The sequence below is a fragment of the Saccoglossus kowalevskii genome, chromosome 1 (assembly GCF_978046115.1).
Source record: "Saccoglossus kowalevskii chromosome 1, keSacKowa6.1, whole genome shotgun sequence".
NCBI lineage: Eukaryota > Metazoa > Hemichordata > Enteropneusta > Harrimaniidae > Saccoglossus > Saccoglossus kowalevskii.
The window spans coordinates 36,445,341-36,462,590 of record NC_140641.1 but is presented as its reverse complement, the minus strand read 5'-3'; the positions used below and the strand labels follow the sequence as shown (position 1 = coordinate 36,462,590).

Sequence of the window (17,250 nt, the reverse complement as noted above, 5' to 3'; positions counted from 1 at the left end):
AACGCATGACGTCATTGTACACATATGAGGTCACCCAACAGCATTCACTGATTTCAGGTACGTGTTTTTGTGTTAGGATCGTTGCAATTCATGCCTAAAAACGGAGTATCTGTTCCTCTCATGATTTTCTAATTTTACATATTGTTTTATAGAATCCACGGAAGCTTTGCATTGACTGTGGAGTGAATTGGTCCTGTCGATTGCCTGTAAGTTGAGATATTTCCGTGCTCATTCATGCAAGTTCTGGCTTGTGAAACTGTATTCATGTCAATAGACAGAGCGGGTTGAGAAAATCGATCCGCGTAGATAAATGTTCATTTCTCTTCAATCTTTCTGAAATTGGTCCGCCATTAATAAATATTTAGTGCTAGAATACACTTGTACGTTATTAAAACAAGCTTTCATCGTCACTGATGTTTTACAATTGGCGTTTTTTTGCATTTTTCCTGGCATTTATTTATTTTGAGATGTGAAAAAGGAAGGTGATCACGATTCAAGCTGCCGTTGTGAGAGGTATGGCTGGTAGCCTCATTCGCCGATGTTGCAGTCCGTTGATTCATCTCGAAAAAACGTCAATATTTTGACTTGCCATATTTTCAATAACTGCAGCGTGAATTCTAAATACTGGGCTTAAAAATCTTGCCAGGGATGAGATCTTTTAATATTTCGATCGGCATTAGAAAAAAATGGGCACCCTTTTTCTCCAGGGGAAACCAAAACAGTCAATCATTTTTGTTTGTTCTTTTTCGAAAGTGACTAATTTTCCGGCGATATTGCTATTGTATTTTAAATGTTGCGGAAAGATGGCGTGTCGATCGTAAATTATGCACGTCTTAAACGTCTATTTCTGTGTGTATATACTTGCTTGCCCAGTGCTGTGTATACTGCCTTGTGTGGGTAGCTAATAATGTTGTAGTTTGTTTTTGTCTGGAGTTTCAGGGTCATTCAAATATTCACTATAGAATTACTAACGTTCGTCAGCTGTTAATTTTGGAGAATATTGAATGTGTTACGGGGAATTTACTCAGTGTATTGTTCATAGTTTTCCATAGCCAGACAAAGAGACCATAAAATATATATGTACATGTTGTAGGTTTAACAGCTGTGCTGTTTCTTGTGTTCAAGCTCTACTATAATACGCCTCCATTTCAGTCACATGACAGAATCATTACAATTATTTGTTAAAAATTTGTCATTCTGCAGTCAATTTTCTTATAACATTTATGCAAATATTCTTGTTAATAATAAACAAAATTATTTATTAGCTGTGTAATTTAGTAGCCTGTAAATACATATTCCTACATACTTACCACCTCAGTTCTCTCCAGGGGGTCTTTAACTATGTACAATTTTCAGATAGGAAATTAGCATTTACATTACAATAGAAACCTATAAAGTAAACAATTAATTACATGTGTGTAGCAGTTATTTTAACAAGGTTGTTTGTCCTTAAACAATTTTTTATCGTTAATTTTTCTGTTAAGCTAGAGATTCAATCAATGTAGGAAATGGTTAATCCACTTTCTGTGCTTCTCCATTGAGAACTGTACACATTTGCCTAATTTTCTGTTTTGTTCAAATTCTAAGCTTATCCGGTCAGTTGTCATTTGAACTTATCAGGTTTAATAGATTATAGTGTTTAAATAGCTGTCAATGAACAAAGGATTTGGGATGACTGTTGTCATCTCAATTCTTTGTTAGTAGTACATTTGCAAACATATGGGATCCAATTGAAGAAATCAGGTTGATATTGATGTACTAGTGTTTGTTGTACCATACAAAATTGCTTTTTTTTTTTGTTTGCTGGTGGAAGATTAGTCCATAAACAGAAAATATGGCACTTTGGAAATATCTTTTATTTAACTGTCATATTATGAGTTGCAATATTGGTAGTATTGTTCACTTGAATACGTATCCATGGCATGAACACTGTCTGTACCCGCTTTTTCTTTTCCATATTTAGTCTGCTTTTAATGGAATTATTCTGAATTCCATTGCAATGACTTTCTGCATTAATCCTAGCACTCTTTAGAAAGCCAGAACTCACCAGAAATAGAATGCCTTAATAACTTTTCAGTTTATTTTGATTTTGTGAATTGTATTAATATAAAGAACTGCTGTGACCGTCACTCACTTCTGATAATGGATTTTCACTGTATGTGTTTATATTACTGGGACAACTGATGCTTTTATGTGTATTTGCTATTTGCTAGAATTAATCTAACTTTTAGGTATACACTGTAACGTAGGCTATTTAAATTTTTGCTGAAAACAGACACTTAGTGTTCATTTTTCAAGTATTGATTGAATGCACTGAATCTGCCACAGGTGAATGTGAATGTTCTTGTATTCTTAACATGCTTGTATAGTAAATGCTTGAACATCTATAGTAGTACTCCAAAACTACTCTAGAAACAGGTCATTATGATCTTACCGGTACTTAAACAAAATTTTGCTTTGTTTTTCTGTGCTCTGTTTTGATAGAATTGCGTTGCTAATCGCATTCATATATTTTTCATGCTGAACATTCCACGGAAAGTGATGATATGGCTAATTCACACCATTGACAAGGTTACCTCGGCTATTCATCACATTTGCTGAATTTTGGCTTGATGATTGAGATATAGAATGTTACCTGTGCCAGTCAAGACTTGGTCGTGTCTCAACAATTTTAGTTTTTGTGAAATTGTTATGTTATGCAGAATTTTAGGGTGAAACTGGATTTATTGCCATTGATTTTACTCCTCCAGGCAAAATAGCAACTGTAAAAAATTTTAATTAATATCATTTATGAGTTTTGAATAACATCAGGCAGTTTTTTAGACTGATTTTTATGTTGAGAATATGTCTTGGGATGAAAATGTCATATATTATTGATGCAAAATACAATCACTTTCATGTTACAGAGCCCTAAAAAATCAGATTGTAAAGACAACTGAGGTCGTGCCACAGACTTTTATTTATTGTGTGCATTGGTAAATACTTTGAACATACATTTCATTTGTTATTCTCGTGAAAGCTTTTAAAACTCTTTCAATACTTTGTGTATACTTTTAAAAAGTGCTAATTGCCTCCTTGAAAAAGACAAAGCCAACAGCATTGTGGTCCAACTTTTTTTAATGTTTTTCACGATCACCAATTGAACCTTGGAAAAATAGCTATTTTTTGTATGTACGTTTAAAGGTTTTGATGATTCCTTTGTAAGATGTTTTGATTTGTCCACTGTCCTTAACACTGTGTACCGTCCTTCAGCAGTGTTTGCTGTCATTAATTATAAACTAAAGTTGAACCATAGACACAAGAAGAAAAAAAACTGAGGCAGATACAATTTTAGAGAACAAAAATCCACACAATTTTGTGATCGATGGAAATTTTATAATCCAATAAATCATGAAAATTTTAGATTAGTCCAATTCTTTGGGCGATTTTTTTGATGGAGCAAAATTTTATAGTTCTTACAGTAGTTTATGTTGATATTAAAAATTCACAATTTAATGACATTTGTTAAAACAAAATTACATAAAAGTAAATGTTTTTTGCACCCTGTGAAGTTTAAACTGCTACGAAATTTTGCGATATTCACTGACTGACTTCCAGATTAAAGCAGTTTACATTATTCAATCCAAACATTGAGATTACCTGTACTCTTATCTCAGGTTACCCAAATATTCAAATAACATTTTGAATTCAAAATAGCAGTTAAAAACAGTTCGACCAATCACAGCAACTGTGATTTTGATGTCATTGGTGTGGATGAATAGAATTTCAAAATGACCTTAGCTTCCAGTCAGCAATTGACCTTGCATATGAAGGGCAATAAACAAAACTGTGTCATAATAGTGAATCCCAACCATTCATTTTAATTTTAATCTGCATTTATAAATACTTACAAAAATTTGCACTTAACCATCCATGGGCAATAAAAAATGATGAGCCATTTTATTCCCAAATTCAATGTTTACTAGATGATATGTCTGTCGTAAAATTGTTAGTATTGATTCAGTATAACAGTTTGAACAGTTTGTCTCTAACAACAGGACGTTGTCAATTTATCCTAGCCAGAAATTTTTCAATATTTTTATAGAAGAGAAAAATAAATCCAATTTTCATGGTTGTATGAAATTTACATATTGTGTGCACATTCATATATTCATATTGACTCTGCCTAGCCAGCAGTGGCCTTGTCTATCTTCCTTTATGCACAAAATGTGATGGCAATCAGTAAAAGTAATATTGATATTCTGTCGTTTATTCAAAAAGGTCATTAACAGTTTCTTCTTCCTTGTACTCTAAACAAGTCACATGATCTATTTTCTGTGCATATATTTTTTTGTTCATTTATTGCCTCGTATGTTTAAAGGCCCAATTCACTTGCCCCGGGCAAGTGTGAATTGGAGGTGTGACTATGCTAATGAGTGTTGTTAATCACTTGCATAGCCTAGGACGTGTTTCAGCGGTCCAACATCACGTGACTTTGATTGACAGTAGTTAATTATTCCAGATTAGTAGCGTGTCCCTTTCCCCGGTTCGAGTTTTTGACTTTTATCCGCCAAACTCTCAGCTCGTACACTATTTATTGTCATAAATACTACATACAGTCACTGCTGTGATATTCATAGTCACATGCATCCACTTTGGCATGACATAATCGACCTGTAAGTTCGAGAAAACGCGCTATTACCGGGGCTTGGCTGGAGCTGTTTACTACAGCGTGACAAGCAAGGAAATAATCCCTATTGCTTAGGACCGTATTTATAGTATACCTGGGCCTTTAAACACAAGCTAAAGTGAATTGTAAATATCCAGTCTATTAATTCCTAATTCTATGTGACAGAAGTTCAATACTTTTACTTCTCACCTTTTCCTGGCAATATATTATTAGAATTTTCTATCAATATTTAAATGTATCTGTGACATTGTTTCATCTCTCAGAGTTGACTGTATATCACATGACATAGAATTGCTTAAAGTTACATGGCCTTGAATTATTTGGTGCAGATAGATACAGCTGTGTAATTACTTCTTTTGTGTGAATATCTTTTTGGCAGGTGATACATTCTGAACATTTTGAGACGCATATATCTTGCTGACCCCTTTCTCACCAATGATTTGTGTCAGTGTATGTGCCATGTTTGCAGTGATGTGCGTGCTATGTATATGCAGTGTGCACATGTGAATTGTGCTCACTATGTAATGCAGTGTGCTTGTCATGTATGCAGTGTGTGTGTGCGTGCATGTAATGTAGTGTGCGCAGTAAGCTCACCGCGTAATGTACTGTGTTTGCTATGCATGCACTGTGCTTGCCATGAGAGAAATGGTGTGAATAAGTGCTATGTATGCAGTGCATAATATTGTATGCAGACTATTGATCAGTCATGTGTTAGTATAGTATTCATGCTGCAGCCAAATAAATTTCACAGTTTTCTCAAATTCCTTGCTGTTGTCTTGAAAGTTTATTGAGAGGAGTAATATCGATCTAGACAGTAATACAGGGATTTTCTGCCTCAAAATGTCAGCTCCAGATGCCATCTAATAACGCCTCGTTAAACAGATTAAATTGATCATGTCTGCTGAATAGAACCATTCAGCAGTAAATACATTGCAATTTTATTCCTATCAGTTAGGACCACCACAAGGCAATTAAGGCCAAAACATTGGTTAATTAATGTGTCCTTCAACTACTAATGTCATTGAATATGGACATGAAGATGATGATCTAGATAAAGTTATAAAGTGTATTTTTACTGTTGTATCACCATGTGCTTGATTTTCATACCTTTTAAGGATTTTTGATCTAGACTTCTATCGAGCAAACAAACAAACATATAAGTGCTGAAATGTTTGTTGTAAATATCTTCATGATATTAAACATTTCCTAAAATTTAACTGGATATGGTCAAGACTCCATTATAGTCAAGAAAATGCGACATGTTATATACCAATTCTCTCCTTATTCACAAATTCATTCTGGGAGGTCAGAATCTGTTTCCAAACTTTGCTCATGTGGGTACATGTAGCTTAAGGTAGTTCACTACAATTAAAACATTGACAGAAAATGATTACAGTAAATCATTCAAAAATTGTTGTGTGATGATTCACGTACATGCAAGTCATATTTAACGTTTTTACGGAGAAAGAAGAATATGTTTCCAAGAAAACATATGCATGATAATCTAAAAAGCGGCCATTTTGGAACATTTTCCATAGGATTCCATGTAAACACATTATTTCATGGATAACCTACATGCAGTATGCTGATATTTATTTGTTTTCCCCGATTTGGCATGAATTAAATGTTAAGCAAATGAAAAAAAAAAATATTTTTAAAGAATTCCATTTTGCTCACTATTGTATATAAATATAAATTGTAAGTAGTAAAATGATTACATAAAAATATACAGGTTTGGGAGAAATTTAGATGTAAATCTTTTCAGTAAATGTTTTTTTGATTAAAAGATTTGATTTTAATTATCACTAAGTTTGCTTGCATTTTCCATCATTTTTTTTAAAAAAAGCAAGAAGTTTTTTAATAAATTGAGAGGAATCTTCTAATCATATTTTTGAAAGTGAGATACAGGCAAAAGTCTAACATGAATTTTTAGGTAGTGTTACTGGAGCACTTCCTTATTATATATTTCTTATAATGTCTTCATGACTAATGAGCAATGATTGGTCTTGCTGATGTCACATGTTCAATTTGAAATGCATAATTTCAGTGTTGCACATTTTCAGTGTTAAGATAGTGTTAGGCTACATTCGATTGCTTTAAATTTATGTTTTTACGTAAACTGTCACCACCCTTCTTACAATCAATTTTTTTGATATTTATGATCTGAGCACATTTCACCTGACGCATGGACTAGCTACGTTTCCTCATTCGTTATGTCGATCTTTGATTCTTTAATCCGACTGCGCAATGCGTCTTGATCTTAACTTGACATGGCAGACTCTCTGGGCAATTTGTTCTTTTTATTGAACCTAAAACTGCAGGAAACTACCTTTGACCTCAGGGGGTCAGTTTGATGTACATTATAATAAGCAATTGATGAGTATTAACCTACTGACCTTTTTTATTTGTGTCCCCCCTAGAAGAAAGTAATGAAATCCCATGGTTCCTTGCTGTGAGGCTCCTTAGTCTAGTTTCAAAATTAAAGATAATACACCTTGAACAGTTTAGTTTGTTATAATCTGAATTTATTCTGTTGAAATGCAGGAAACCTGAGAATAAATGAAATTAGGGTATGAAATGCTTGGAATGGTAAATGTATGCTCACTGAAGTTACAGCTGCATGCAGGGGGCAAAGCTCAAATTAAAGCTCTGTGAATCTCAATCAAAGTATAAGAAAAAACAGCCAGTCCTAGAAAAAAATATATTCTTGTTCATTGCATGAATGTTAAACATGGCATTCATCAAAGATTTTTTTTTTTAAGTTTGTGTCTGATTTGAAGAACAAAACACAAAAAAAAATCCAATCTTCATAAAAAATCAAAATAAAACCTTATGTTTATGACAATTTTAAATTCAAAAACCATCTATGTGCATTAGTTCAACAGTGGTTTTGTTTCTATGTTATGTTTCCATGGAGTGTTATATGCATTCATGAAATTATATTTGTTTAATATTCATTGTTTTTAGTCCCCGTTCGGACGTAGTCCGAAAACGGGGACTTATGGTTTGCCCTGTGTGCGTCCGTCCGTGCGTCCGTGATCACCTGTATCTCGAACATGCATGGATCGATTAAGTTCAAACTTCACTCATACATCACACATTATATGGGACATATGCACATGCATTTTTTTCATGATCCGATTAACGATAGCCGAATAGCGGCCATTTTAAGGCCGAAAATGCATCAAAATCGCACATTTTCACCATTCCGGACCCGGATCTCAGTTATGCATGGACGGATTTTGTTCAAATTTGGTACATACATTAAACATAATAGGACCTTGATGCACGTCATTTTTTTTTTTGGATCGGGTTCGAAATGGCCGACTGGCGGCCATTTTGTTTTAAAGAATTCAGTTCTGGATCCGTATCTGAGACATGCTTGGATTGATCGAGTTCAAACTTCACACACACAAGGTACATCATGTCACAAATATGTATGTGCATTTGTTTCATGATCTCATTAACGATAGCCAAATGGCGGCCGCTTTAAGGCCGAAAATGCATTGAAATCGCACATTTTCACCATTCCGGACCCGGATCTCAGTTATGCATGGACGGATTTCATTCAAATTTGGTATATACATTAAACATAATAGGACCTTGATGCACGTCATTTTTTTTTCGGATCAAGTTCGAAATGGCCGACTGGCGGCCATTTTGTTTTAAAGAATTCAGTTCTGGATCCGTATCCGAGACATGTCTGGATTGATCAAGTTCAAACTTCACACACACAAGGTACATCATGTCACAAATATGTATGTGCATTTGTTTCATGATCTCATTAACGATAGCCAAATGGCGGCCGCTTTAAGGCCGAATATGCATTGAAATCGCACATTTTCACCATTCCGGACACGGATCTCAGTTATGCATGGACGGATTTCATTCAAATTTGGTACATACATTAAACATAATAGGACCTTGATGCACGTCATTTTTTTTTCGGATCAAGTTCGAAATAGCCGACTGGCGGCCATTTTGTTTTAAAGAATTCAGTTCTGGATCCGTATCCGAGACATGCTTGGATTGATCGAGTTCAAACTTCACACACACAAGGTACATCATGTCACAAATATGTATGTGCATTTGTTTCATGATCTCATTAACGATAGCCAAATGGGGGCCGCTTTAAGGCCGAAAATGCATTGAAATCGCACATTTTCACCATTCCGGACCCGTATCTCAGTTATGCATGGATGGATTTTGTTCAAATTTGGTACATACATTAAACATAATAGGACCTTAATGCACGTCTTTTTTTTTTTCGGATCAAGTTCGAAATGGCCGACTGGCGGCCATTTTGTTAAAGAATTCAGTTCTGGATCCGTATCCAAGACATGTCTGGATTGATCAAGTTCAAACTTCACACACACATGGTACATCATGTCACAAATAGATATGTGCCTTTGTTTCATGATCTGCTTAACAATAGCGAAATGATGGCCATTTTAAGGCCGAAAATGCATCAAAATCACGTATTTTCACAATTCCAGAACCGGATCTCAGTCATGCATGGTTTTGTTCAGATTTAGCACAATGTGTTGTACATATGCAGGTGCATTTCGGTCATGATCTGCTTTGAATGTATATGTCACTCAAATATGAACGGAACGGGAACGTGTCATTGACAATGACTTGTTACATATTAATTCCCATGTAACTTATCCGGGGTTCACTTTTTATTTGTGTGATGAAGTACACAATATAGATCAGGGAAGGCAGTCTAAAATGTAGATGTTTTATCATTTGGTATTATCATGAGAATACCGCAAAATATGCACCAAGACAGAACAGTGATCATATCAACTGGCCAAGCCGTGGCAATTTTATAATTCTTTTCAAATCGAAATTGCCATAACTGATCTGTGCTGTGTGAACACTTGTGTTCAGTGATGGGACTCTATATTCACAGTACGCTATAATGCTTCTGCATCCAGTGTAAAAAAAGAAAAGCATTTGAATGTGACATCAATAACCTTGAACGTGTCAAGGATCTTGATGTAGGTAGTTAAAAAGGAAAGTGCTGATACAGTGGTTAATTCTTTTGTTTTCAGTACTAGATGTATAATGTGCGTTACAAGCCTGTGATACATGTATGCAGTGATTAAAACATGCCATGATAACTATAGTCTAATATTTTCATGCTGATTACCCTTTCATGACATAATCAAAAATAAAACTGTAGGAATATTGTAAACTATGGTGAAAGTGTGACTGCAGTTGAGAGAGGGGAGTTACTTTCACTAAATTAAATGTGGCAAAAGTTTAACCATTTACAGTAATTTCCAGTTCTTCATTTTGTGTATGTACTTCGTAAAATTACATAGTGATTGTTGCATCTGGTCTTTAACTTTGGGGGAACCATAGTTAAGGTCCCCAGGTGCTTGTATTTGACTAGGGCTTGTTGACCTCAAGATACATGTAGCACATGAAAAAGTCATAATGTCATAATGTTTTGTTTTTTTTTGTTTTTCACACAGGCAATTTCTATGAATCCTGTGTATCCTGCCACACCTGGGGCTTACCCAGCAACAAGTAAGTATCGTCCATGTATCATATAAGGGTAAATATGTGATGTAGAAATTTGATTACTGTTAGATAACTGTTGGTCATGTCATTCTTTGTTGAAATCAACTTTTTCTCTCATCCTAATCGTATTTGTCTGTGTACAAAGTGCATTGAATGAAAACTACATGTTTGTTTAAAGCGAGGGAGTCGTCACCTGTGCATGCATCAGTCGGCCATAGCATATCATTGTTTACAAACAAGCGTCTACCCATGAGCCTTTGCATTTTTAGTGTGTTGTTATCCTCGTTTGGGACTCAAATTCCCGCACGTCCGCAGGTGACAATCCTCCCACTTTAATATAATTGCATCAAGTACATGTTATCTATGTGTTGTTCAAACATTGTGGTAAGTGCTCGAGATCTTCACTGCGATCTTTTCGTAGTATGACCAGAAGATTAGCCATCATTATGCAATACCTTTTCTTGAATAAATTTCATAAGATCCGAATATAAAGAAAATGTTTCAGTATAAACAATCACACTTGTTTACATTTCTATGTGTGCAGTGACTGGTTGGCAAGAACAGATCTTTGTGATTGTTATTCACTGCTGTTTTTTAAGTAAACATGTATGTGTCTCTATTAAGGTAGAAGCCAACTCATAAATACAGAATAAATACACGGAATTGATTTATTTTGTAATAAATTGTATCTCCAGGCAATATTGGGATATTGGCTTAAAAAATGTTGGGGGTCCCCATACCAACTTTTCTGTGAAGGTTGTATTATTGTTGGTGGTGACCATTTTGTCAATATAACGCTTTTACCATAGGTTCATATGGCAGAGATGTTATGCTATATCTTAAATTGTAGACATTTGTTATTTCCAAAATCTGTATATTAAAAAATGGTAAAAAATGCAAATTGTTTACAATTTTTGAAAAGTTTCTCAGAGTATGTCGCAGTAACACACAAAATAATGCCATTGTGTCATACGCCAGTATCTCCATCATATCAAATAATGAACCAATGGACTTTGCCATGCGAATTATAACCCCTTTTGAGTAGGCTTCTACCTTAATAAAACAACTTGAGTGCAATGTTGCCACAGCAGATAGCAAGTTAGCACTGATGTGTCATTTCCTATCAGATATACTGTTTAGCAAAAACAATACTCCGCCTGTAACCATTTACAGTACAGCTGTTTAGCACATGTGGAAATATATTGTCCATTACTGGTCTATATATAGTCCATTATGACCCAATCATACGCATAGATATGTAATGGAGACTGCTATTACAGTACATTTATGTCTTTATCCATTCCTTAAATAATCCAAACAACTGTGGTGGTATACTCATTTACATAAGTGGATGCTCTAATAGTTGTAAAAACAAATACAGTATAGTTTCATGAAATGCATTAATTAATCACTGGGTTTTAATTTGAATGCCAGTGAATAAAAATGGTTTCACAGTAGGCTGTATGCCTGCTTGCATAATTAATGAGGTATTTATACATTTGTATAATAATCCCACCATATTGTCATTGTTTGATGTCAGCTTATTGTTCATGTTTTTCTGATAACGATTCATGTCTTATGCTGTTAATCACAGATAATTTATTCCATATACATGTATGACATGTATTAGTGAATATATTAGGAAATAAATATTGCTCACCCACCTGCTGATTAGTGACATACTTCATTACAATATATAAATTCTATGGAACCAAAGCTTTTAAAACATTTGCACTACTGTGGAATACTTTATTTTCGCTGGAATTATTTTCGCTGAAAAGGCTTTTTGGGCATTTTGTGTGGAATTTATTTTCACTGATTTTTGATGAGTTTAATGTGGAATATAGGAAAAAAAGTATATTCGCTGGATTTTATTTTCACGGAAACATCCCTTCAGCAAAAATAGCGAAAATAAATTCCAAGCGAAAATAAAGTATTCTACAGTATTTCTTTCTTGCTGTTGCAGGCCCTCCTTTTCCTCCCTCTGGGGGTTCAGCAACACATACCCCTCCGGGTCTAGGATTCAATCACAATGTAATTCCCCAGGGATCAAGTTACCCCTATACTGCAGCGTCTGCAGGTAAGTATTGTAAGTCACTTTATATGCCTAAGTTAACAACAAGGGTTAAAACAAGTTAAAAATTGATCTGTGATTCAGACATTCTCTAAATGTCACTAAGCATGCTTCTATTACCTATACTTCATCTGAAAGCTTAGATATAGATGAATTCAGTAGCCTGTATGCTGTACCAGTGTTCTTTTTAAAAGACCATTTGCACTACTATATTTACCTATATCTAAACTTTCAGATGATATATAGGTTGGTATAATAGCATGCTTAGTAACTTGTAAAGAATCAATCAATCAATTGATCTGTGATCAATTTTTTACATGTTTTGCCCCTGTTGCTACCTCCTTGGGAAAACTAAGCAAAGAACCAATACATTGTAATTTTTTTTCAGATACTCCATTTGATGTACACCTTGAATTACGATTTATCTTCAAACCTGTTGGTGTTTGCTCTGAACAAGTTAATGTTCATTTAATTAATAAGAGAAATGTGTGTACGGGTTACTTTGGTTTGTACAATAAGCCACCACGCGCAACTTACTCAAATTTTGTTACACTACTTTAGGTACTTACATACCAGGAGTACAGTCTTCTCTTCATCAACCGCTTTATAAACATAGTGCTCCAACATACAGTCAAGTGTCCAGTCCCGGAGGTGCCCCGCCTCCCTACACACCTACAGCTACGTATTCTTACCAGGTAGGTAATTCATTATTTCATGAATTAATAGCTGGCCATATGTCAATGCAGATAAGAAGAAATCTTAGTGCAATTCCTTGAAATTGGTGTGTGTTTTTTTATATGGATTACACAGGCATTACTGAAGTAATAATAACATTCAAAACTCACTGTATGAATAATTCATTGTCCATTCTGGTGACATATAATATCAAAGTTTTTTTTCCTCAGCCACCAACACTAGTTGGTCCACACTACGCAGCTCCACAGCCTACGTATCCATCGTCAGTATCACAGTATACGCCTCAGTATAACCCGTCCCCTGTTATTCACCATACAACAGTAGTACAACAACCTGTAAGGACAGTGTATGGACAAGAGAGCCCAGTAAGGATTAAATTTTTTTTTTACAGTGAGCAAAGAATGTTCTAATTAACATGTGAGCAATGGATGTCATGTTTCACTGATGATCAGAACTATGAATATTTGTTTGGTGTAGTCTGCAAACCTACTTTCTGGCAATCTAGATGCTATGTCTTGTGTTTCTACCCTTGGGTGAAACTGTTGTGCTGGTATGTTGGAGTGTTTCTGCCCTTCAGGTGAAATTTCACCTGAATGCGTGAATGTATAAGGTGAAGTCATTTCATTGGCATGCAGGGATGTGCAAAGTATTACTTCCTGTTAGGTGAAACCATTTTACCAATGTAAAGGTGTGGAGTGTTTTAAAGTGTTATGAGCTGTCAAATCAAAGCTATTTAAGATGTAAGAGAATGTGTGGGGTGAAGCCATATCATCATTGTGGGGATGTACAGGAAGATTCTACCTGTCAGGTGAAATAATTTCACTGTTATGTAAGTGGGTGTGCAAAGGTGTCTACCTATGTGTGAAACCGTTTAACTGGCATAGAAGATGGATTTTCCCCAGAGTAGGGGTAACCCCCCCCCCCCTATACATTTATTTATGCAAGTAGTCCATTTTAAATCAAGTTGGATGGAATGTTGTAACTTTCATATTCACTTGTTTTCAGTATGAAGGTAGTCACATGGCTGGTGGCATGTCTGCAAGTTCAGCACTCAGTATGGTTGCCATGCAAAGACCAGGCGGATACTCATCACCATACCACCCTAACCCCTATCAGCCAAGACTCGGATACCACTGGTGGTAAGAACATGCCAAATAACTGCCGGTCCTGACAAGAAAAAAAAATGAAGAAACTTACCCGTGCCTTCTAGAGAAATGAACATATATCATACCTACTATCATCCCTATAGATTATTACAATTCTGAGACGGGTTTTTTTTTTTTTTTTTTTTTTCTGTAACTGACACTACAACAGACGTTTTGTATAACAAAATATTATTACTCTGATCACAACAAACAAAATTGGGGCCTAATGTAGTTTGGATTAAAATTAAAAAAATAATCATGAATAAGATCACGTATGGGTATATATTATCCTATGCTAGAAATTTCTTATAAAAAACGGATATAAAGTATAGAATTTTAATATCTATTCTCTTGTTAGACAGTGTGTCATTAAGAACACAATGGATATCAGAATGCTGTGAATCTAAGCTCATTGTCCTACAAGATTGAACTGTCTGACCATCTAATGCAAGCCGCTGCTTCCGTGTTATTTTTTTTTACCATTCTTAACATGACAAGTTGGAAGTAAATCATTTAGAGGTTTTTCTATGCATTATAGTCTTCCATGCTGCAGTGTAATTTTTTTTACTTGTTTTTTATTCTGATTTTTAAATTCTAGGGCCTCTGTTTATAATACATTAGCAACATTTATAGTTATGATTTTTTTTTATGATCAAAAATTAATTTGATAATGACGGTAATTTTTTTTCTCTGCACTACGTAGCATATATAGATGATCCTATGAAGTTTAGAAATTCAAAATAAAGTTGGTTATTTGTATCACAGATTTTGAGTTATTGCAACTAGGGAATAAGATAACTCATACTAGGATTTAAAATTCTTCCAATTTTGGTGACAGCCATATGTAGTCCGCATAACAATACAAACAAACAATATTTGAAAATATGGTGGGTTATTTCTGCCATAGGAATTGTAGACTAATTCAAAAAATGCATTTTTGATCAACTTTTGCGGTTGTTTTCTGAAAAACTTAGTTCAGTGACCATATATTTTTGTTGCAGAATTTTGAGGATTTCTGTGTATTTTTTTTTTTTTATGCTGGCAAATTTATGATGGATCAAATTTGGCTGAACTCTCATCTGTTTATTTGCTTTACCAGTAATGAACTTGTACATTTTCAAACTGTAAAGATTTGTCAAGTGACAGAGCTTTGGATTGTCAGGCAGTTGGCTTTGTAGGACTGAGCTTTTTTATCATGGGTCTAATGATGGATTGAACAAACCAGACAAGTGCAATTTAGTTTGAATGTTTGAGTTTTCAAACATTTTCAGTAGTTAGAACTCTTTAGGATGTTGTGTACGGCCGTGGATCAGGAGTTTTTACAAAATATTTTAAGTCTGTTATCCCAATATTAATTACTGTAAACTCGTTAATTAACCACTGGTGCAAATTAACCACTGGTGTTTCATTAATAAGTGAAATCCATGTGAATATTTAGTATTACAAGTCTTACTTTTAATTTTTTTGTTTTTATAAATACAGTCATAATCCCTTGGTTTTTAACCCAGGGAGTATGATTGAATATATAAAAAGTGAAATTAAATATCAGTGAGAATTGATGCTTTTACAGTATTTTGCATCATGTGCTTCTTGTGGTATCCTTCGACTTGACCCAGCGACCTGCCAACATGTCTTTGGAGTAATTCAATTGTAATGAGCTGCAGTGTTATGTGTTGCCATAGAAACTCACAAAATTCCCATCTTTTTCAGGCAGGTACAGGGAGCAGGGAGTAAATCTTACAAAGATCATTAATTCTCAACGGAAGAAGAAATGCATAAATCCTCTGAAAGAGGTGAAAAAGACAAAATGATATAGACTTTCCTTAGAGGGTGTTTTTAACATTTCCATCAAGCCTATCAAATTTCAGAAGTTTTCTTGAGTTTTATCTATGTGCTTGAGATGTCTAAATTATCAGAATGAGGCTTGTTGGAATTAGATGGCGCCCTCTATGGATGAAAGCAATCAGAACATTTTGAAGACTTTTGTTTATGTATTTCACTTTACTTTCATTTTGAAAACTACCTGGGGGTACGGGGGTTTACAAAGACTAGTCATTTTAAAGCTTTTCTGCTGTTTTTGGTAATGTATATTCAATACATCCACTGCAGCTCAAACTTAGAAAAACAACTTGACGAAAAGGCTTATAATGTTTATTTATTTTTGTTGTTATAATTGTTATTTAGTGAACTTGTTGTTGTGCTTGCAGAATAGTCAGAGAAACAAGCCTGTTCCTGTAGTGTAGCAGAAAATAATGCCCTTTGTGAAATTGCTATAGAACGGTGTCATTGATTCAATTGTAGTTTGAATTATAAAAGTAAATTGATATTGAAAACAAAATCAACCTTAAAACATCAAGCAGTTCAAGTGTGACAACAAAGCTGTCTTCTTCCTCATGGAACTTTGCTTTGGTTTGATTATTGCTTCTCTGACTATTCAAGTAAAATCTAACAAGTCATTGTTTTTTTTATTCCGTATCATCTAGATCTTCCACAGACTGCCACCTATAGTTTGCCAAAGGAAATGTTCATTGTAAAAGCGCCATAGTCATTGTGCAACACATTCACATCTCATGTAAACAAACCCTTATTTTCACATGTGTTGTACCGGGTATATGCCACACGATATCCATATTGACATGGCCCGACAAGTGTCGCTAAAAAATTGTGTAAGCTATGAATCGTTTTTGGGGCTTGCCTGTATTGAAGGTAAAGTCATTGTAGTGGGAAAATGTCTGAAATCATCACCTCCTTGGCTGATCTAATACTGTCAGAGTACTCTTAGACTCGCCACTGAGGTTGCAGTGATGGACGTCTTTCATGTCCACATGACCTTGTGCTGAAAGAAGTGGGTAATAATATTTCAGACATTTTCATGACTTCACTCTGCCGCATAGTATACACCATGTCCATATATAAAAGTTGTTATTTTCATTGTTTTCACAATTTTGTTTTTTTTCTTCCAATTCAGAAGTCTTGTGAGACTCAAAAAGAGGCTTTAACAGTCCATTTTATGTATGTTGGTTCTCAACTTACATGTATGGATTCAGGTTTAGAGAGTTGATTACACATAATGTCGCTATTGGTATGTGGATTTGGTCATTTTAATCTGTATTACCTGTTTGGATTCATACTAA

The 17,250-nt window shown here is 34.7% G+C and overlaps 1 protein-coding gene across 2 annotated transcripts; it reads left to right on the top strand.

Moving 5' to 3' along the window:
* The first annotated feature begins 3 nt into the window (after positions 1-3).
* LOC100376788 (uncharacterized) lies at positions 4-14,129 on the top strand. 2 transcript variants are annotated; one of them, XM_078012801.2, is made up of 7 exons: positions 4-57; positions 153-206; positions 10,153-10,207; positions 12,168-12,281; positions 12,837-12,970; positions 13,181-13,336; positions 13,977-14,129. In XM_078012801.2, exons 3-7 carry the CDS (start codon positions 10,162-10,164, stop codon positions 14,112-14,114), a joined length of 588 nt encoding a protein of 195 aa, XP_077868927.1. In that variant the 5' UTR covers positions 4-57; positions 153-206; positions 10,153-10,161; the 3' UTR covers positions 14,115-14,129. The 2 variants fall into 2 exon arrangements, with proteins under 2 accessions (XP_077868927.1, XP_077868926.1); XM_078012800.2 differs by having other exon boundaries at positions 12,168-12,290.
* Positions 14,130-17,250: the final 3,121 nt, after the last annotated feature.